Source organism: Xiphophorus maculatus, chromosome 16 (genome assembly GCF_002775205.1).
Source record: "Xiphophorus maculatus strain JP 163 A chromosome 16, X_maculatus-5.0-male, whole genome shotgun sequence".
Classification (NCBI taxonomy): domain Eukaryota; kingdom Metazoa; phylum Chordata; class Actinopteri; order Cyprinodontiformes; family Poeciliidae; genus Xiphophorus; species Xiphophorus maculatus.
Genome location: NC_036458.1, coordinates 8191706 through 8212663, shown reverse-complemented (window position 1 = coordinate 8212663; position 20958 = coordinate 8191706). Strand labels below are relative to the sequence as shown.

The window sequence follows — 20958 nt, the reverse complement described above, 5'->3', positions numbered from 1 at the left end:
GGAGTGAGATCCACTTTCTGTGTTCACCCGCATGCTTACAGCAGACAGTTAACTGTTTCTTCTGACTTTGTTATGAAGCTTTTTTTTTTTACTCAGACTTAGAAAAAACAACCCATACTTTCATGGCAAAGTGGTTTCCGTTATACCACGAGCATTTACCCTTAATTTGTCAACTCCAGCTGAAAAGCTGGTCTCTGAAACCAACAGCCGTCTTCAGTTTTGTTTTTTTATCAGGATCAGAATAAAACTAAATGTTTAGTCATTTAATTGTCAAATTTGAGGTGATGAATTATCCAGGACAATTAATGGGTTCTTGTTTCAATAGTAAGATAGAAGTTTGAGTTTTCACAAAGCAAAAATTATCTTCTGAAATGTAACACCTTTCACTTTTAGATTGTTGAAATAAGAAAAATTAAAGATCGGTATTTCAAGAATGTTTTAATTCACATCAAAGTGGCTCACATATAGAAGTTCAGATTAATTTACAAAATCGTTTTGAAAGGCAACACTTTCTACTTTGGCCTCTGAGTTTTATGGATATCAGACATGTTTGAAAACGTGCCGATTAGTAGAATGAATGTGTCAATTAATAAAAGCTTTTTTGTGACGCATTCAGAATAATCTTTTAATAAATTTCACATTTAAAATAATAAAAACATAAAAAGTCACATTGCTCAGTTACCCAGTGGTAATCTAAACTTACTGTGCAGTATTTTCCACCTATTAAAAATATGAAGCCAAAACAAAGTTAGCAAAATTGGTGTGATGAAGAGAGGAAGTAAGTAATGTTTCTGCTTTCAACTTAACTTCACAAATGGCAAAAAGTTCCTCTAACTGGATTATGTTTTATTTACCTTTTCACATTCAATTCTAAATTGAGTTGTAGCAGATTTTCAATGGAGTGTAAAATAACAGGACTGAATTATACTTACTATATATCATCAATACTAAAATCAAATTTATTATATTGCCTAAAATATGCAATATAAAATGAAAGTGGAGTGGTTTACATCCAACACTTCAATTGTTTTCACTGCTTTTACAGGAAACCACAAAAGGTCAACAATTTATTCAGAACTGAAATGATTTAGGGGAGAATCTTTAATGTGAGAGACTGACGCTATTTTTAGACAGACTGAAAGTCGCAGTTAAGTTGTTGATTCCATATGAAGCACCTTCATGGACTCGGAGATGACTGAGCTGGTGTCAATTTGCCCATAGATACCAACCAAAAAGGCCTTGTGGAGCAAAATATCAGCATGTTCTGCAAAGACAACAGACAACAGTTCATTGCAGTGATAGAAGTTTCACTATTTTCTTCAAAGATGGGCTGGACGGGTTTTTAAACTTCTAAACCACCTCCTACAAACTTTAGCTCGTTACCTTGACAGACTAGTACGTATTCTGGAAGATTCCTTAGAGAAGTCTGCACCACATCAAAGTTACCACTCCCTATGCAGTACATGAAAGTTGGCAGGAAGTCTGTCGCCAAGCTACAGGAAAGAAAGAAAAACTATATTTATTCAAAGTAAACCTTAAAAAAAAAAAAAAACAGCACCAACTGACTCTTAAGCTTACTCAATGCAAAACAGATATGTTTCAAACTCACCTGGGATTATTCTGAATGCAGCGCAGGGCCAGACTGAAGGCCATGTTCCGACTCAACTCCTCAGACGATGTCATCAGTCTCTGCAGGTCGTTCTGCAAACAGCCACACAAAGCTGTGATTGACGCGTTACACACAGCGACACGGATCAGAGTTGACTTTTTCCTTGTGACTCACGGTGAAGTACTGTATGATTTCTGGACTCCTCCTCGACTTCTCATCCACCTCTGTCAACACTTCTAGCACATCTGCAGCAGATGGTAAAATTCACTCGATTAGTCACTACAGACGAAAACTGTTCATGTTCGGGTGAAACCGCCGCAGCAGTATGGTTCTCACCCTCCACTGCTTCTCCCTTTGACATCTTCTTCAAGTACATGGTCATGTCTGCAGCGCTCAGTGTAAATGGAGCAGATATGTTGACCAGGGGCAAAGAGCCGGCAGACAAGTCATCTGCAATGTAAGCAGAAAAATCAGTCAGGAATGAGGAGCAAAAACAATTGAGCTGGAAATGTATCCAATGCTTAAAAATTAGTAAATGTTTTACTCTTTAGGGTTAAAAAGTAACCTAATTGGACACAAAGGTGCTCACCATCTTTCTCTTCTGTTGTGACGTCTGCAGAGGAGCTTTTCACTGGCAAAGTGAGTCCAGCGAGTAGAGATTTTAGCTGAACCAGATCTGGATTTTCTGCACACAAACTCCTTAAAAAAAGGAAGAAAAAAATTTTTTCCTTAAGATCTCCAGCAGTGTTTGAAACCATCGTCTTATAAGAGGCACTTCGGACTTACTGCAAGATGTCAGAGTGTTTCTGTAAATAAGGAATGGCAGCTGCAGCGTCGTGTGTTATGTACTTCTGTGTAAACTGCAGAAACTTATTAATGAAGATCAGCGGAAAACGACTCCTCTGAAAGTTCTACAAAAAAAAAAAAAAAAAAAAAACATGACATAAAAAAAACCTTAAGACATTTCATTCACTAAAATAAGTTTTGTTTGCCTTAATTTTGGAATCCCCTTAAAGGGAAAATAAATGATTTGAGCACCTGAAGGACTTTCATAAATGACAGGAGGCAGTCTTGAAGCGCCCTCTGGTGGTCACTGTGGAAAACAAGTGGTTGCAGGAGTTCCAGGATGGCAAGAACGTTGCTAAAGAACGTCATGTGGTTTTGCTGACGGAACTCTAGCATGTTCAGGTGAATGCGACCATGTAGGAGTCCTGCAATCATGGGGAGGTGTCTGTGGGACAAACGGAGCAGATGGGACCAGTAACCATTTCAAACTGTCCTTTAAAAAAGTAGAAAATCTAAAAGATTTAAAAATGTGTTATTTTAACCTACCTGAGTAAAAGAACAGGATGCGACACAGCCAGCTTCCTACAGGCAAGGTTGGCATCAGAGACACGACCCTCAGCAGACTTGGAGTCGCCAACATCAGCAAGCAGCGTCACAAGGCGATGAACCAGGACATCCAGCTGAGAAACAGAAAATCACAAAGCATTTATGGCATAGTACAGAGGTTAAAAATGGATTTAATTCATTATTGAAAGCATTTAGCAAACAAGAAAAACTAGAAATGCACCAATCAAGTTTTTACAGGTTGATTGAGATTTCTGATTTTCTGTAAGGCCTAATCTGCTGATTTTGTGTTGTAGTCTTCCACTGACTACAACACAAAACTTATTTGAGTGAACTTTCCGTTACATTAACTGTTAACTTCAGCAGATATTAATCACAGGCAATAAATTGCATTGATAGATCCATGATTAAGGCTGTAATCTCAAATAAAGTAAAAACTGAAGGGTTCTTAAAGTATTTGATGTCAACTACACTAATTCCAATTGTGTAGGCCTTTGTGTGAGAACCAGTTTCTATGAGTACATCAACACATTTGTGTTAATATTAATGCAGTACATAAGGAGTCTTTTATACTTAGCAGAACAAACATAGCACAAAATTGCTCAAGAAACTGTTGAATCTGTAGCACATGAAGCAGGAGGGACATTTTTACCTTGCAGCTGCTACCATCTGCAGCCCCGCCGCTGCTGAACGTGTCTCCAGGCAGGGTCACATGCTGGATGACCTCAGGGAAGTGGAGATAGATTTGCAGCAGCAGGTTCTGGCACCACCTACTCATTGCACTGAAGGAAAAAAAATTCAAATAGAGATCTGTCCACTACATTTAGAAGACAAATAAATCAACACAAAACAAGCAACTTTGTTGTGGTTCCATTACAAGAAACTGAGTCTGCCAGAGTATCAACAGCAAAGCTACAATAACCCAAATGGGATTAATGCTGATGATGTACTGACACCTCAGAATCAGGGCAACTGCAGACTTTAGCAAGTCAAATTTAAGACTTTTTAAGAACTTTTTAAGGCCAGCTTGAATTAAATTTAAGACTGAAAAAACTGTGAATATAGGAGATAACTGGGGGATCCCATTGGCTCATATATGGGCTGGTAACTGAAGTGAACCAGTGGCAAAAAATAAACATTGTCCAGCCGTACACATGATAGATGCAAAAAATGGTATCTAGCTAGGATATATTAGCAGCTAATTAACATCTGACTCTAGTCGCAAAATTCAATGAAGATGCGTTAAAGGATGTGAACACCCTCCAAACAATTAAAACAGTCATTTTTCCTAAAGTTTTACTCAGGTTTATCTTTTAAAAATGAACAATAATCAGATGTGATTTTCCAGAGATCAGGAAGCACTACAAAGCCTCCTTTTTGTTTCGGTCGACTAGCAACATCAATTCACGCAACGAGAATAAATAACATAATGTAATTCAAAAGTATTTGCATTTAAGTCACTGCAGTTCCACCCAATCCTCTTACTGGATAAGGCCCTTGTCACACTCGTATGATGCAGTCTTTGCTAAATGAGGAGTTTATTACAGCCATGCTTTAAAGCAAATCACAGCGACCTTGAACAGGAGCAAAGAGTTTGCTGGTTGTTACCAGTTTGGGTGTAATTGGAATAAACACCAGCTTATCTGACAGAAAGCTCCCCGAATAAGAATGCTTTACATAGCCTCAAATGTTTAGCCAACACAAGGCTGAAACCTCTTTACTTTCAGTGTGTTTTTATGCTGCCATGTTCCCACTTGCAAGTATTTTACCAGGAAGCTTAGTGCTACTTAAAATACTGTAATTCTGAAGCTAATTTTGCCTGACCTTGGCCAAAGTTTCCTCATTAAAGTGGTTTAATAAGCAGAGACATGTTCATGAAAGAAGGGTTTGCCTCCACAAAGAGTTGCACCCTGATCTCTGACAGCTAAGTCAGAGCAGGAATTCACAACACAGGCAAGTTTAGAGCTTCAGCCTTAATCCTCTTGCCTTCATTATAATACACTGAGCTTTTAAAGAGATCACACTACAGACGACTTCTGCTGGTTTTAATTTCACACCAATAGACCTAATTATCGAGTTCTCCCTGGTCCAAAGCATTGTGGGTGACAGGGGGAGTCTAAAAAGTTCATCTGTGCGGAGAAGGAAAATCTGGTGCAATTTAGCTCAAGTCTATCAGTGCAACATAAGAAAATAAAACATTTCACATTATTTGAAGATATTTTGAGGAAATGATTGAGCACCAGAATAAACACTAATTACCGCTGCACTATTTTGCCTTTATGAAACAAATTAGCCAAATTTCAGGCTGCATGGTGGTGCAGTTGCCAGAACTGTTTTTGATTTAAATCCCACCCTGCATTAAGTCTGCATGTTCTTTGCATGTTACATGGTTACCAGGATGGTATGGCTGTTGATACACACAGGCTGCTGTGTGTGTTGTAGAACCTCTATTCTACTGGTACTTTCATACGCAAACATCTCTCAGATTTACAGAAATTGGTCTGAAAGAGACAAAATGTCCAATGAGCAAAAGTTGAGTCAATATTAAAGCACTGCTGAGGACAAGTTCAGAGAAATCGGACAACTACAGATTGAAAACATTTCCTCGCCTACTAAATATCGGTTTCAGGTGCAACATTAAACTTGTAAAATCAGAACTTGAAGCAAAAGCATTGATTCGCCCAGTCCTGTATCAGTGGTCCAGCCTGGGTGGTGTAATGGTGTTGGGGATATTTTCTTGGCACACTACGGGCTCCTCAACACCACAGACCATACTGTTCCCTCTGCTGATGACTTCATCCAGCAGGATAATGCACCGTGTCACAAAGCTCAAATCATTTCAAACTGATTTCTTGAACATGATGAGGAGTTCACAGCACTCTGATGGCCTCTACAGGCACCAGATCTCAGTCCAACAGAGAACAGTTTGGATGCTGATGAACAGCAAATTAGCATCATGATGCTATTATGTCAACATTTACCAAAACTTTGAGGAATTACCTTAAAGTTCTGCCTCTTTAAGCTATGTTATTCTTTTTAAGGTTTTGTTGTAATGAGAAAAGGGGAAGACATGTGGCAAATGTCACCAGGCCGGGAATCGAACCTGTGACCATCGCCATGAGGAGTAAGGCCTCAATACATGGGTCGTGCTTTGCTTATGCGCCACCACAGCACCCCATATTACCCATCATAAACATTTTTTATGAATGTAAAATTATTCAGTAAATGTTCTTAAGTGATACATTTTTCTGTTAAGTTTTGACATCCATTGACTTTTGTGTTTAATTATTAGTTAACAGCTGGTATTTCAAGGATTCTTCTTTAAATCTCTTTAAATACACACACACTTTAACTCTTAAGGTGTTTTTTACACCCAAGGTATCACATCAGTTTAAAACCAACTTTGGTTCTGACCAGGAGTGAGAGTGAGAGAGAGCATGAACCAACACGGATCTGACTCAGCTCCCAAATCTGCGCAGCAAGTTTGAGCAAAACGCCTTCCTGTGGCCGGGTTTGCGCTGCATTCAGAATGAATTACAAAACAAACTAATGAACAATGGCTCTGCATTTTTTTTTCCTTGAAGCATAAAGCCCTATTCAACTTTCAAAATGTCTTCTCAGACAATTTTGCCTGAAATAATACAATAAAATTAACTTCTTTGTTTTACACTGGCTTGGAAGACAGAATCTGCTTCCTGTGTTTACACTTGGTTCTCTCACCCTGGACACATCTGACCAATAAACAGACTGAATGTTCACACTTGGTTTTTAGTGACAGATTTAGGTCTGCTTAAAGTTTTCTTTGAGTGAAAACAAACTGAACAACTGGAAAAAGTTACAAGTTAAACTTATTAACCGATTCAAACCAAAGCAACAAAATAAAAAAACTACAGGTGTGAAATTAAACCTTACCTGTCATCCCACTTCTTTGTGCAGTTAATGAGGTATTCTGATACTTTCTTGATGTTTTCGAGGGACCCATCACAGTAGGAGTGAAGGAGAGGAAGTCTGGATTGGATAAGGGAACAGGAAGCCTGGTCCAGGCCGCTTCTACCATCGCTGGGTGAGTTGACGCTACTGAGCTTTGATTCCGACAAGATCAGGTCCACCAGGCTGATGAGCTCCTCGGAGCTCAGTCGCAGTACAAACTTTTCTGTTTTCTTCTGCAGAAGCAAATACAAGCCATCAGCCTCAGCAGATAAAAATTAATCACCTTGTTTTCAACAGAAACAACACGAAGTCGTCAGGAAAGTGTGAATGCAACAGTTTAAAGTTACATGAGGAATCTTCTGGTCACGTCCTTGCCAGATGCGTGGAATATGACTGCATGCCCAGAGGAAGTCTAGGGCTGATGACGGATCCAGTCTAACAAAAATAAAAAATAAAAAGATCTAATTATTTTAGTCATTTGACATTTATTATATATTATGTATGTCACAAAGGATATTGCAGATGGATTGTACTTGTAGTCTCTGTGCTTGCAGAGAAGAGCGCTGATGCACTGCAGCAGGGTGGACCAGTTGGACTGGTGAGTAAGCAAGGCCAAAAGATAAGGTCTGTAAGCAGGGGTGCCTCGTGCCTAAAACGCACAAAAAAATGGATCATTAATGCAGCATATTATTCTGTCATTTGACCAAAAGTAGGAAAGTTCCTGTACAAATTTGATTTTACCTTGTTGAGGGCAAAAAGCAGCTTCTGCTGCAGGTCTGGGCACACTGAAGTAACTTCAGGGTCGAGATGCTCCAGCCAATCAACCAACAGGCCGGAGTTCAGTCCTGACTTAGTTACCTCACAACTGCTGAGGAAGGGCAAACGGAGAGGTTAGCTACTAAACTTATAAATCTGTTAAATCAATTAGGCAAGACCCAATAGCAGCTTAAAAGTACAAGAAGACACGCAGCAGGTGTAGTTCTGCTGGTTCTGTCTCTATCAGGTGTGTCTCTCATTTGGTTCAGTTAGACATAAACATTTCTTATGGAAACCAAACGGGATAAACAGCTACAGTACTCACCTCTTCGTTTCCACTTCCTTTTTCCCTGGTCTCTCTTCGCCTTCCTGGAGGAGCAGGGATATCACCATGGCAACAGGGCCAGCTGCCCCATTCTGAGTGCCAACGGTCATCAGCAGCGACAGGAGCTCCTCCAAATATGGTGACTTTACCTCCATCAGCCCTTTTAACACTAACAGAAATAGGACAGAACGGTTAAACTAACAGAAACAACCACTAAGCTTTAACCTGATACATGGAATTAAACATAAGTTTGAGATGCCATTAGACTACGGCTTTGCCTTCTTCTATTAATTGCATTAGGGCTGAAACAATAAATCACGATTAATTGTGATAAATCAATTATTGAAATAATCGTCAGCTCTTTTAATTATTGCCTGATCATTAACTGGAGTGCACACAAGCAGAAAAAGGTCATTTGCTGAACAACACAGTCAGAGCAGTAATTTGGCCAAAACTGTGTAAAAAAATAAACATTTTGCAGTTAAGATGAAAAACATTTGTCTGTAAATATGTTCTATCCTGAACTCAGGTGGCATATAAATTATGTAAAAACAATCTTATTAAGCACCTTTTGCTACCCAAATATCAGTTAATCCAAATAATTGTCAAAAAAAAAGAGTACTACACTGTATTAATGCTGAGCTCTTCACATGTTGATGTTAAAAATATTTATTAGCAGTGGATGCACCCTTGGTAACAAATGATCAAGTTCACACCAAAAGAATGTTGTTTTGCATTTTAGGCAAAAAAAATAAATTAATTCTTATTTCAAAAAAGGAATCCAATTGTTTATTTTCATCTTTTAATGTTTGCTGAATGTGATGATTTTTTATGTGATTAATGATCAGAATAATTTATTAATCGATTACTAAAATAATTGCAAGCAAAATTTCAAAGTGAGTAATAGATAAACTTCAACTTTCAGCCAGAATTCAGACAAAATTCTTGTGCATATAAAGGCTCCAACGAAAGAATGACAATGTCAAAGCATTGTGTATACACAATAAACAGCTTTAAGGATCCGTTTATTGTCCCTTAGCTCCATTGATACCTTTGCCAATGAGCTCAGGTTCAGCGTTGCATCGTTCTCCGGCTTTCAGCATCGCCATGACAGCTCTTAGCGGCACCTCGGGGTCTCTGCGGTACGCCAACGCTTCGGCCAGATGGATGAAACCTGTTCTCACTGCAAAGCAGCAAACACGCAAAAAGTTATTCATGCAAACATCAATCCACCAGCATAAAAAAAGACAAAGTATTCTCACCATCACTGTGTCGCTGTATGTGAGTGTTCTGACCAGCGAAGGTCTTGAGAAGAGACTTCAGAGGTCCGACTTCCAGAGTCGGGTTGTCCAACCACATCAACATCTCGACGACGACTTTTAGGAATAGAGAGGAGAAAGCAATGTCCTGGGAAACGAGGCGCTGCAGCGGCATAGGATGAAACAAAATCAGACAAAACTATTATATCAAGCAGGAAGACGGTTACACACTGTCTGGTGTGGTCATATCTTCCACCTGGTACAGATGTAGTTGGCGGATTAGAGGACAGGAGAGCGCATGGCTGCGGTGCATTGACATCACAATCGGCCCTGCATGGGTGGAAGTGAGCAGAGCTGCAACAGCCTGCAGGAGACGAAAGGCCAGACCCCCCTGCTGAATCTGCCCCTGCCTGGCCCGCATCAGCTCCTTAGCCAACGCCTGCTGCAAGGTGAGAGAGAGCTGACTGGGAGGAGGCCCGTGCCAACGAGGGTCCACCTTTATCGGGAAAATCTGGCGAAGACACAAATAAACCAATCAGTTTTATATATGTACTTAGCAACTTCATGGTCGACAATAAAGAAACAAAAAGTGGTTAGGGAAGATGTTTAGAAAACCAAAAGAAAGGAGACCTGAAGCAACATGCCGGTGAGGTCATCCTCAGGCCCGACTGGTGGAAGCTGAGTGGCCGCTCTCATCTTTACTGAGCTGTGAGTCGTTTCCACAGTAACTTTTGCCTTGTTAGTTTCCAATGAATCTGCCAAGAAGAAAGAATTTAGGAATCACAAAACCTAATTTGTATCCTGTGGTTTATAAATTACCTAAGTATGTGGAAGTTTAATGACATAATATAGTTTTGCTGATTAAACTCAAATTATTACAGCTATGTAATAATTTGCTGAACATATTGTTTTTATGTCCAGCATAAAAACAATAAGAATCTGGGAGATAAAGTAACTGACCTCTGCGTGGCAGAAGGGATGAGCTAAGCAAAGCATGGAAAGTGTGGCCCCCAGTGGCCCCTCTCTCATGCTGCACCTCAACCAGATGAGCCATGTAGTCTGTTGTTGAAGAAATAAACACATTATGACAATTTTAACTGCATTAACTTTTGAAAAGAAGAACATCTGGAGAAAAACCTTACGTTTGTCCATGATGTTTTGCTCCAGACTCTCTGGATCATGAGAGACGGCCTGATCCAGGTACTGCAGGAGTTTACTCATGCTGGAGACGGGAATGCCAAATGACTGGACAAATAGCAGCAGCTGCTGAGGCTCCAAGTCCTGTAAAGCTGAAAAAAAAAACACCACAATGTTTGGTTCATGTAAAAAAAAAAACTCTCCCGTGGAAGGTAATGTTGTAATTTTACATTTTACCTGCATCTACTAATCGAGAGACCTCTGAACGGATCATCCTCAGTTTCAACCAGTCCGGCAGCAGCAGAGCCTCCTCCGAAGTGTCGACCAGGAAGGCAGTAGGCAGAGGTTTCTTCTCAGGAAACCAGATGTTCAACAGAGCATAAAAATCACTCTCTCCTGTAGGAAAATTACAATCAAGCAAAGTCAAAAATGTAAAGATTGTTCGCACGGACACTCTGTTCTTCTATCTTCTTTAACAAAGCAAACCTAAAGTAAGCTAGTCTACCTTTGGGTGGTCCCAGCGTTAGCAAGATCACCATTGCATGGACAACAAGAATGTGCATCGTGGCCGTCTCTCCTGTCGTCCAGCGGAGGAACACTTGGTCCTGAGACTCTGACTGGGAAAGAAAATTAAAATAAAATCACCGTTGAGATCTGTTACAAAGTTTGAAGAAGCGGTTTCACTTTGTGTTAATTGTTCGTCTCACCCAGCTGTACAGATCCTCGCCCTCCTTCGTCTTCCTCATCCTCTTGATGTACGTAGAAAATATAGTGAGGAAAGCAGAGAGAACTGCGTTGGACTCAGGTCTGCTGGAGTGTTTGGAAAACAAATTGTTCATGATGGTGGAACGCTCCACAATGAGTCGGGCAATGTCCTGGAAGAAGAAAGACAGCGAGAGAGGGGAAAAAAAAAAAAGCTGTCAGCACTCCTCTGCGAAATCGAAGCGGAGGCAGGAGAAGATGCAAGCAACTTGCTTTGATTACCAGCGCGAGGTCATTGTGAGCTGCCTGCTCCTCTATCGGAGCATGCTGGGAAAGATAGATGAGGTATGCGCTGATGGTCTGAGGATCTGTTTCCATGTGAATGGCCTTTAAGAAAGCAAAAAAAATAATCAATTGTTAGGAGAAAACAATTGGTTTGTACACTTTTCCCAAAAAGTGTAAAATTCAGGCATTTTTTAAGCATTTTCAAGCATTTTCAACCTTTTCCAGCACCACACTTTGGAGATAAAAACAATACAATTTAAAGAAGACAATTTCAATTCATTATTGTATGACAACAGTTTTTACTGCTGATAATGTCTTGTGATGGTATTCCACACTGCATGGACAAAGTAAACTAAAATATAACAAAATGTTATGTTTTGAAAAGTCTCTGTCTCTTATACGCATATCATTTGAGCCATTAGGAATAATAATAAATATGCATTGCATTGAAGAAATCTGTTTGTGTTGAGATAAATTACCTACCTTCTCAAATTAAATGCTTAAACACAATATGAATCATCACTTGACTTTCTTTAAACAGTCTTCTCTTTTTCAAAACGGTGCAAATGGAATATCGAGCACTTTCAAGGACTATCTACAGAAATCAAGCGCTTTCCAAACCTTGAAAGCATCTTATAAAAACTCAAGCATTCTTAAGAATTTCAAGCACCCATGAAAATCTGGTAAAAAGCTCCACAAATGACACTAGCTCGTCGTTGATTCGGACTGACCTGCTGCAGGGCGGTGGACGTCATGCCACGGACGCTGTCGAACAGGGGGAGCTTCGGGAGGTCCTGCAGGAGCCACTGGTAACCAGGCAGAAGCTCGGCATCTGCAGAGTCTTCCTCCATGGGCTGCTCTCGCTCCTCTCCATCTTTTAAGCCTCCTTCGCTCAGCACCAAAGACAAACCCTGCGTATACATAAAATATAAGAACTTAATTTGTTCCCCCAACACAATGCGACTAGAAAGAGTTTTTACTTGGGTTTTAGTTTGGTACCTTCATGGCTAAGACTCTGGAAGCAGCTTGGGAAGAGCTAAGACGGCGCAGGAAGTAATCCAGAACTTCACAGGTTGTCTGTTCATCAGCTTTAGAACCCAGGAGAAGATCCTGGAGCCGTCCAAGCAGCTGCCTCTGCTTTTGTTGTCGCTACGAGAACAAATAAGGAGCAGTTAAGAATCTGTGTTTAGTAAAATCCAGCATGCATTAACTTTAAATCCAGGATGGTAAGTATAAGAAAGAAAAATAAGTACTTGTCTCTTTTTGGCTTTCTGCTCTTTGCTCTCTCCATCTTCGTCGTCCTCCACTGGCAGGCTGTCATCAGCAGCGTCGTGTAGAAGGAACTCACACAAACACTGAACTGGAAGCACATCCAGGGAACCCTCACTGGACTGGACCAGGTCGGCCAACCAGGGCATGGACTGAGAGGACGCCTTTCAGATTAAAAAGCAGAAACTTCAACAATCAGATAAAACTCACATTTCCTCTTACGTTTATCCATACAGCAGCAGCTGAAGATCTATGACCGTCCTCAAGACAGCAGAAAACTCAGAAGCGAGTGTCATACGGATGTTTCCATCACCTGTCTCTGGATGATGTTGAGCAAAAAGTCAGGGCTGCGACTGCGACAGAGGAGATGACCGAGGCGGAGTGACTGGTTGAGGCTTTTCACCTGTTCCTGCACCTGAGGAGGGGGCCGACGCGGAGGACCCCTTAACACAAAAACATACATTATGGATTTTAGAAGGGGGGGAAAAAATTGCAAGCTTAAAAATCTGGATCTCTCAATTAACATCTTACTGTGGGTCCAGGCTGGTGAGCTGAGACAGTAGCAAGCTGTTGCTCTCTGTGATGGTCTGCTTCGTAGAGGCAGCCGCCAAATGGCTCTCAAAGGCCAAAATCTCCTGCTTTTCCCGCTGGGAGATCTGCAGCTCCCTGTTGATCATTTCTGTCTTTGTGTCTTCGTCGGCAATGGTGCATGGCGGGTAAGTGTAGTTACTGAGAAATAAAAGAGAAAAAAGTCTTAGCTGGTGTTCACTTGGAAATGATTTTCCTACAAATTACAAGTTTTACTTACTTTGTCATTACCATCTCCATAAGCATTTTCAGGGTAGGATAACCATCCCAAGCAGCCAAGCCTGAAGAGAAAAAAAAAGAAATGTTGGAGCATAACAACTACAGTTCATTACTAGAGTATAACTTCAATGTACAGTATGTGATAAATCAACACAAACTAGTGCATAGTTGAAAATTTAAAAAAAATACATAGTTTACAATTTCTGAAAGATAAAAATCTGAAAAATGTAGCCTGCATTTATTGCTATTGTATTGTGAGAAAATAGTCCAAGGATGAATACTTTGCAATATGCTACACACATGCTATTACTCTACCTATTTTTTGAGGATTAAAGGCAGCCACCACCAACAGCAGGAGCCATGCCTTCCAATAGAGAGTGGATATCGCCAAATTTGGCGGTTGGTACCTTAAACAACAAAGCCATGAGTTATTTTTAGTTTGTGTTTGAGTGACCCAGTGTGTGTCTTTCAAAGCCAATAAAAGACCAATGTCCTACCCAGCTGGCAGCTGAATGTTCTCTGGGTGGTGGTATGTACACAGATTCAGCACAGCATCAATGAGCTGGATCCTCTCCACTCTCAGGACCTCTAGATCTATTTATCAGGAAACCAGATAAACAAAATTAGCTTTGCTCATGCTTCACAATCACCACTTAACCAACTCACAAAGATAAAACATGAATGAAGGAGTTTCCTCTCGGAATAAGTCAAGTGGCACATTGCGCTGAGGCACAAGTGTTTAAAGTACTGTCCAGACATTTTGACAGAGAGTAAAATAAACAGCTGGAACGGATCTTCGCTCACCATCGGACTGAACCGCAGCGGCTCTCTTGACCAGGTGATCTGCGAGCTCCATGGCATCAGCCGGGCCGAGAGGCAAATCACGGGACAGCCCGATGACTAGGATGCGCATCAGCGTGTCCTCGAGCAGCGGCACCTCAGAACAAAGGCGGAGGAAGAAACTGAGGAACAGAAAAAAAACATTAAATCAATTAAAGACAGTTGGAAAACTAAAAGACGTTCAGAAACGCTGAAAGTAAACTCACTTCCTGTCACTTTCTGGAGGCCAGTTGTCCCACTTGTAATAAGTCTCAGGCTGCTCGGTGAAAAGCACTTTGTGAAGGCTGCACACGAGAGGGAGATAAAGTAATAGAAACAAAAGTAAAGTGCAAAGCTAGTTTGACAGTAAACATATCAGACAGGTTTACACTGACCAGTGGACATAGTCTTTTGCGCCCACTTTGCTGATTGTAGGGACCACCGTGTGGAGCCACCACACAGCGTCTCTCTGGATGGAAGCAATCTGATTCTGGAAGGACCTCAGGACTTCCAGATCTGAGAAAAAAAAATAAAAAAATCGTTCAAGTCAACAAAAAGCTGATCACACATCATTGATCACATCAATCCATACTTTTTTTCTCTCCTTTGTCCCACGCAATGCCAGCTTCCTTAACTTGAGCAGTGATGCCCAACATCATGGAGACTGTGAGTAAATCCGTCACCTGGATCACAAAGCGCTCCTACAGCAAAGGATGGAGGTTAAATAAATAAAGAAAACGGCTGAAGTAAAGCAGAGCGGGGCGATCGTCACGTGTGCTTACTTTGAACTCCATGTCCACATAGCTGGTCTCTTTTCTCTCCTGCATCAAACCGAAACAAAACGACTGGAAATTGATCTCATGCTTGGTCTGTTTGATGATCTCTCTGAGCAAAGCTCGAGAGGCTCGCAGATAGTCGTCCTTATTGGTTAGCAGATCCTGGAACACCATCGCCAGGAACTGCACATGCAAAGACAAGAAAATAAATTTCTTTTGAGGTAAAAAACTTTAACTGATTGCAAATAAATAAGAACATTGTATACCTTCAAGGTTCAAAATTCTATTTTTTTTCATTTTAGAATTTTAAAATACCGTAAATTTCTGGACTATTGAGCATATCTGACTATAAGCCACACCAACTAACTTTAACAAAAACAACAAAAGGTTGTTGGCTGTATGTGTCTATAAGCCACAGGAGTCCATGTTTTAACATGTATACACATAACAGTTTTTTGATCTTCTAAGGAAATATGAAAATAATTACATAAAAATATGTAGTTTTCCTTGCCTCATAGGAACCCTCAATTTGTTTCCATGTGACTCTAAATGAGTCTAATCTCACCTTTGGTGCTTGTTCTGGGCTGTGCTGCAGCACTGTGTGCAGAACCTGCATATTGTTGGGATTCCTGGCATTAGAAAGTTCGTTGAAAATCACCAGCTTCACCATCGTGCCCAAGTTGTCTCTATGTGCGTTTAGCAGCTCTCTGGCGAAGAGCATCCAAAGCACATGTTAAGAAATGAAAGAAAATAAATAAATAAAAACACTGACACTTTTGTAACAAGTCAAAAGAATGACAGCGAGTAGTTACACACACCTCACACACAGCATATAGTGATTCAGTAAAACTTTAGGTTTCAGACGGATCTTGATGAGGCTGGAGATCACCTCCATGTCGTCTGCTCCGTGTGTGCTGCAGTTCATGCACAGCGACATGAGGAGGTCCTGAGCGGGTCGAGTTAGCTTTGTGCACAAGATGAAAAAAAGCAACAGTCAGCTACAAATAATGACGATGGCGTGCCTCTAATATATTGACACAACTGTACTCATAACAGTGGTTTGTTCATTTTCAATAACTTTTGATGGTTTAATCTGTGGTATGTAACTTTTGTCAACAACATGCTGACACAAGTCTGTGTAGCACAGCCAAGAGCAAGTGGGATGATGTGTGCAGCACATCCTCCCACTGTACACATCACTAAGACCTTCTACCTGGCTCTGATTGATTGTTTTTGACTGAGCGGTGTATTTCTGTAGATGGCAGTAGGGCCACAGGGAGGAGGCAGAGGTTCTTGATTTTTTCACTTATCTGTCACATATTATACTATCACAACATAGTGACAGTTTTAACAAATATGGGGGGGGGGGAAACCCATTGTTTATAAAAGTTACATAGTGCAGCTTTAAGGACATCAAAGCAAAATGTCAAACTTTATAACCAGATCACAGTTGATATTGAGTTGACATTGACTTTCAGGAAAAGCTAAATGGCCCAGACACTTTTTAGACTCACAGATGAAAGTGATCAAATCAACAGCGTCACAAATGAAATCTTCAAAGCAAATAATGATCACAATTCAACCAGGAAGAGTCTATGTCCTTTGGCTTTTTTTTAAATAACTCATTTTGTGAAAGACATTACCCAGCATTCATGCGTATTTCTTACCTTCGGGTTCTGGAGCCACATCTCCAGCCTCTGCACGGCCAGAAGACGAGCCTCTTTGTAGCCGCAAGTTGCGGTGAGCAGACGCAACAGATTCCGGGACACGTTGTCCATCGGTTGCCTGCGGTTCAGCTGATCCCTCAGGACGTCCAGCACATAGTCTTCCACACTCTCTGCCAGCTCCTCATACCTATAAAATGAGACATGATCAGAAAAAGACAACAAAACCATAGCAATTTAAGAGATTTTTTAAATAATGTTTTAGCTTATTTAAGTGCAAAACACTAATAAAAACAAAGAAAAACAGCCATCAGTCATACCTCGGCATAATTTGGCCTTCATCCTCAGGACTAAGTTTCTCTTCTGCTATTAGTAATTCAGTCTGACTGTCATCTTCATCTGGTGTTGATGGATGAGGGCTGTTACCTAGCAGATCAAAAAGCAAAACATGACATCAAAAGTCAGTTAAAAAAACCCCATAGATCTGGCCAGGCCAAAAAGTATTTACGCCACCTGCACTAAGATCCCCAGGGGTGCGACCACTGTCAGCCTGCAGCAGCATACTCTTTGGTGGCATCTTAGTGCCAAAAGCCGTCTGGATGTTGTCGACAAAAGTCTTACAGTGGGAGCTGTCAACCCATATTCTTTCTCCAAGCGAGTCTTCAATATAAACCTAAAAAATGCAGTTAATTACATGCAATAAGAATTTAAGTCAATATTTATATTTTGCTAGTTAAATTTCCAAATGTTCTCACTTTGACAAAGATTTCTGGCCAGTTCTCATCCTCCTCATAGGCTGCCATGAGTAAATTGCACGCCAGAACTGACACCAGGCTGTTGCCTTTTGCTTTAAAGTTGATGGAAGCGTCCCGACGCAGGAGGCTGCACAACGCCTGGTGATAACGGAGAGACAGGTAAAAAAAAGTTTAGTCCAAATTTAACAATTATAAGATTATTTGTTTACAGTCAAATTACTTCCTGAATGAATAATTGGTTCATTTATTAGAATTAAAAGAGAAAATTAGAGAGGAAAAAAAACAAGCTGTACAACAATTTCTGGTTTAATTGTATACATTTGACATGGTGGTGATGATGCACCCTGGCAAAGATATGAAAGTGAATTGTGTGACTGCAGAATTTCAAAATTTGTCAAATTTTATCATTTCATCTGTGTGGAATTTGAGAAATGCATATGATTCTATTACACCATCTTTCCATTCAGTAGATCCTCTGGACAGTGTACACCTAGAGTCTCACCTCAATAATTCCTTGAGTAGCAAAAACATTGGGCTTGATTTTGGCAAGAAACATTAGGCTGAGGTACAGAGTGATATCCGGTTTGGCTCTGTTCATCTTCAGCTGCCTCACTGCTCCACACAGCAATCCCTCGACACGATCGTCGTTTCCATCTGACTCTGCAGCTTCGATCTCATCCAGCAGAACGGCTGGAGATACTGCACAAATGAGGAGCAATCTGTTAGGAACTACAGAAATTTTAGCTGTTCATCTGTCAGATCATGTGCCGACATAAAACAAGTGGTTTACCTTCAATTGGTACCACTGAAGGCTCCTTTATCGAGGGTGATATAGCCCTCTTGTCCACTGCTGCAACATCGGCAAGGCGTCCCAGAGCACTGACAGGAGGTGTAGTAGATAATTTGGGTCTCTTGGTAAGAGTGGACAAGCTGGATGAGGAGGGCAGAGCAGAGGAGGTCTCTCTCTTACGGTCAGCAGGTAAACCAGTTGATGCTGGTTTTAGGAGGACAGGAGGCGCTTTGGGTTCTCCTGACTGGCTCTTTGATCCCAGAGCGATGAAATCCCCTGGTGGAGGATGGGCTGAGAAAAAAGATGGCACATTTATCATGTATAATTTACGTAACACAAAATTCAAATTGAGGCTGGATTTTTAAATTGTGCTACCTGACGGTTTTGCAGCACTTGGGCGCCTCAGTGTTGTAGGTTTTGGGCGATTCATGTTGATAGACCGGCGCAAGAACTCAAACAGCAGGATGAGCTAATAACATTGTCTTTGAGGAGCCTTCTAATGATAAAATAGTAAAAACAAAGAGCACACGGTTGTGTTACAGATTTAAAATAGTTTCGATATGAAGCCTTTATACTTTCTATTACATCCACATTACAGACAGGAGTGGCAAAGTAACAACAAAACACAAGCAGAGCCAGTTACCTTTAGCAATTTAAGCTAACTTAACGAGCTAAAGTTTTAGCATGAACGACAATCAAAGCAATTTTTAATTCATCTTAAAACCAGAAAGACATTCAAAAAAGATAAACGCTTTACAAAAATGACTAACTCTGACAAGGAATAATATTCCATGTCAAAATAAAAATTACCGTTTCAATAAAGATACCCCAAACAGTAAGCGATGGTGGCTTCTTCTGTTGTAACTTTTTCATTATCCAAGAAAATTACCAACACCGCCATCCTGCGTAAAGTGGTGTCATAACAGCAAAGCGGCGCAGACCGGTTTTCTGCTCTCTTTTACTAATCTTTACTGTTAATAATATTGGTAATGATGTGATAATGATAAATATTACAGCCAGTTTACGTTTACATTGAAGTACATTCCAAGAAACCCCAAATAACCTTAAGCTTAACCGTTCAAAATGTAATGTTACTCAATGTGTAGTTACTCAATGTGTCCACCAGGTAGCAGTATTAGACTTACCCATCCTCATGCCCAGAGACTCGCTCACAGAATGACGTATTATAATGTTCACAAAATGAATGTACTTATGCATAATGAACACAAGAGGGCAGTAAAAACATAAAATGTTGATGGAAAAAACATAAATCAACTTTTTTATCTTGAATGATCATATAATTAAAACATACTTGGGGTCAAATGTGTATAGTAAGCAGGATGAATAATCCCTTTAAGCTAGAATTTAAATTGGTATGTTTTTGTGACAATGTAAGAAAGGCTGAATAAAAAAAACTTGTCGAAAAGGTTGTTTTTTTCCCCCTCTCTTTTTTCACCAATTACATTTTGATGGTTTTAATAGATTCCAAACCACACAAAAGACAGAAAAGAAGGAAAAGATTTTCAAATTCCAGCACATCTCTCTACAGAACATAGTATATTGATACATTTAACACTGGTCTCTAAATGGCTAACATCAGTTTCCTCAGTGTAGTGTGCACCATATATATATATGTTTACTGTTAATAAATACATTACAATATAACAGAATATTGCACAGAATCATATTCAAAGTAATCTAGGTCAACTCAGAGCCTCTTGAAGCCCCTCCTATAATTTGTGTGGGCAGGGGTGCCCTTAATCACTTTAGCTACATCAATCGCCCCAAAACATGAATCATGCAATTACTTTTATGATTGAGTCAGAGCTTGGAAAAGCTTCTTATACGTCACAATTAAAGTTTGAAATCAATCTTGTTTGTGCCACCGTTGTCTCTCTCCCTCTCCCTGATGCTTTCTGCATCCCTTTCTTAAACATATGTAAAACACACTTGATTCCCTCATAACTGACAGATAACAATGTACGCATCAAATGTATTATTTTAGCATATAACTAGCATATGTAAAAAAAAAAAATGCCACAATCAAACAGGGTGTTGGCAGCATTATGCATGGGGATGATTCTTTTGAAAATACGCATGGAAGCTGGTCACAGTTAATTTCAGTCTCTCCAGATGAGCAAACCTGATGGAGACAAAAGCTTTTACCTGTAAATATAGAAAAATGTTACTTCTCAAAAGGACTGTCTGAAGGGGCCTAAACTCAAATGAATGTCATACTCATTAGATCATTATCTGAAGAAAAAACAATACATGTATCTTTCTCCTTCCACCTCCAAATGACACTTTCTGTGAATGAATCTATTACATATAACTTAACTCTCAAGTAATATTGAAGGTAATCACACTTAAATCAGAGTAAGAAGTTATTTAAGCTGCTAACTGGTCCATTGCCTGATGGACAAAAACTAGAATTTCTGTTTGAAAGATCCAAGTTTTAAGAATTTCTTTAACAGCATCCATAATTTTATGGGAGAACAAAAGAGCACACTCTGAATCTTCACATCTATAAAAGCACCCCCTTATGAATGAGAAACATTATGGAGCAGCAGAGTATTTATCTCTGATTGACTTCTGTTGCAAAAGAAAACCAGATATTATTACAAAAAGAAGCAAAGCCATATTTAGTTATATCATTTAAGGTGCTCTAGAGTAGCATTTTTACTTAGCATATCAGCCTGTTAAAATTATGTTACTGTCCTACACT

At 40.0% G+C, this 20958-nt stretch overlaps 1 protein-coding gene across 3 annotated transcripts; it reads right to left on the bottom strand.

Moving 5' to 3' along the window:
* Nucleotides 1-419: 419 nt before the first annotated feature.
* Nucleotides 420-19147, bottom strand: ints1 (integrator complex subunit 1). Of its 3 annotated transcripts, none has more exons than XM_023349052.1 (48): nucleotides 19044-19147; nucleotides 18609-18729; nucleotides 18234-18524; nucleotides 17946-18142; nucleotides 17444-17581; nucleotides 17202-17361; nucleotides 17009-17114; nucleotides 16692-16878; nucleotides 15843-15988; nucleotides 15590-15731; nucleotides 15031-15207; nucleotides 14841-14949; nucleotides 14644-14764; nucleotides 14476-14553; nucleotides 14234-14391; nucleotides 13927-14023; nucleotides 13745-13836; nucleotides 13431-13491; nucleotides 13154-13351; nucleotides 12936-13065; nucleotides 12607-12786; nucleotides 12353-12502; nucleotides 12085-12264; nucleotides 11351-11455; nucleotides 11074-11241; nucleotides 10872-10983; nucleotides 10604-10762; nucleotides 10372-10518; nucleotides 10190-10288; nucleotides 9860-9984; nucleotides 9486-9740; nucleotides 9233-9392; nucleotides 9022-9153; nucleotides 7971-8139; nucleotides 7631-7754; nucleotides 7423-7538; nucleotides 7237-7324; nucleotides 6872-7122; nucleotides 3612-3741; nucleotides 2942-3075; nucleotides 2648-2840; nucleotides 2396-2520; nucleotides 2199-2308; nucleotides 1946-2059; nucleotides 1784-1854; nucleotides 1610-1701; nucleotides 1384-1493; nucleotides 420-1264 (listed from the first exon to the last, which is right to left on the bottom strand). In XM_023349052.1, the coding sequence occupies exons 2-48, from the start codon at nucleotides 18661-18663 to the stop codon at nucleotides 1149-1151; spliced, it is 6558 nt and encodes a 2185-aa protein (XP_023204820.1). In that variant the 5' UTR covers nucleotides 18664-18729; nucleotides 19044-19147; the 3' UTR covers nucleotides 420-1148. The 3 variants fall into 3 exon arrangements, with proteins under 3 accessions (XP_023204820.1, XP_023204819.1, XP_005796779.1); XM_023349051.1 differs by having other exon boundaries at nucleotides 7631-7757; nucleotides 18609-18726; XM_005796722.3 differs by having other exon boundaries at nucleotides 7631-7757; nucleotides 19044-19146.
* Between the last annotated feature and the right edge of the window lie 1811 nt (nucleotides 19148-20958).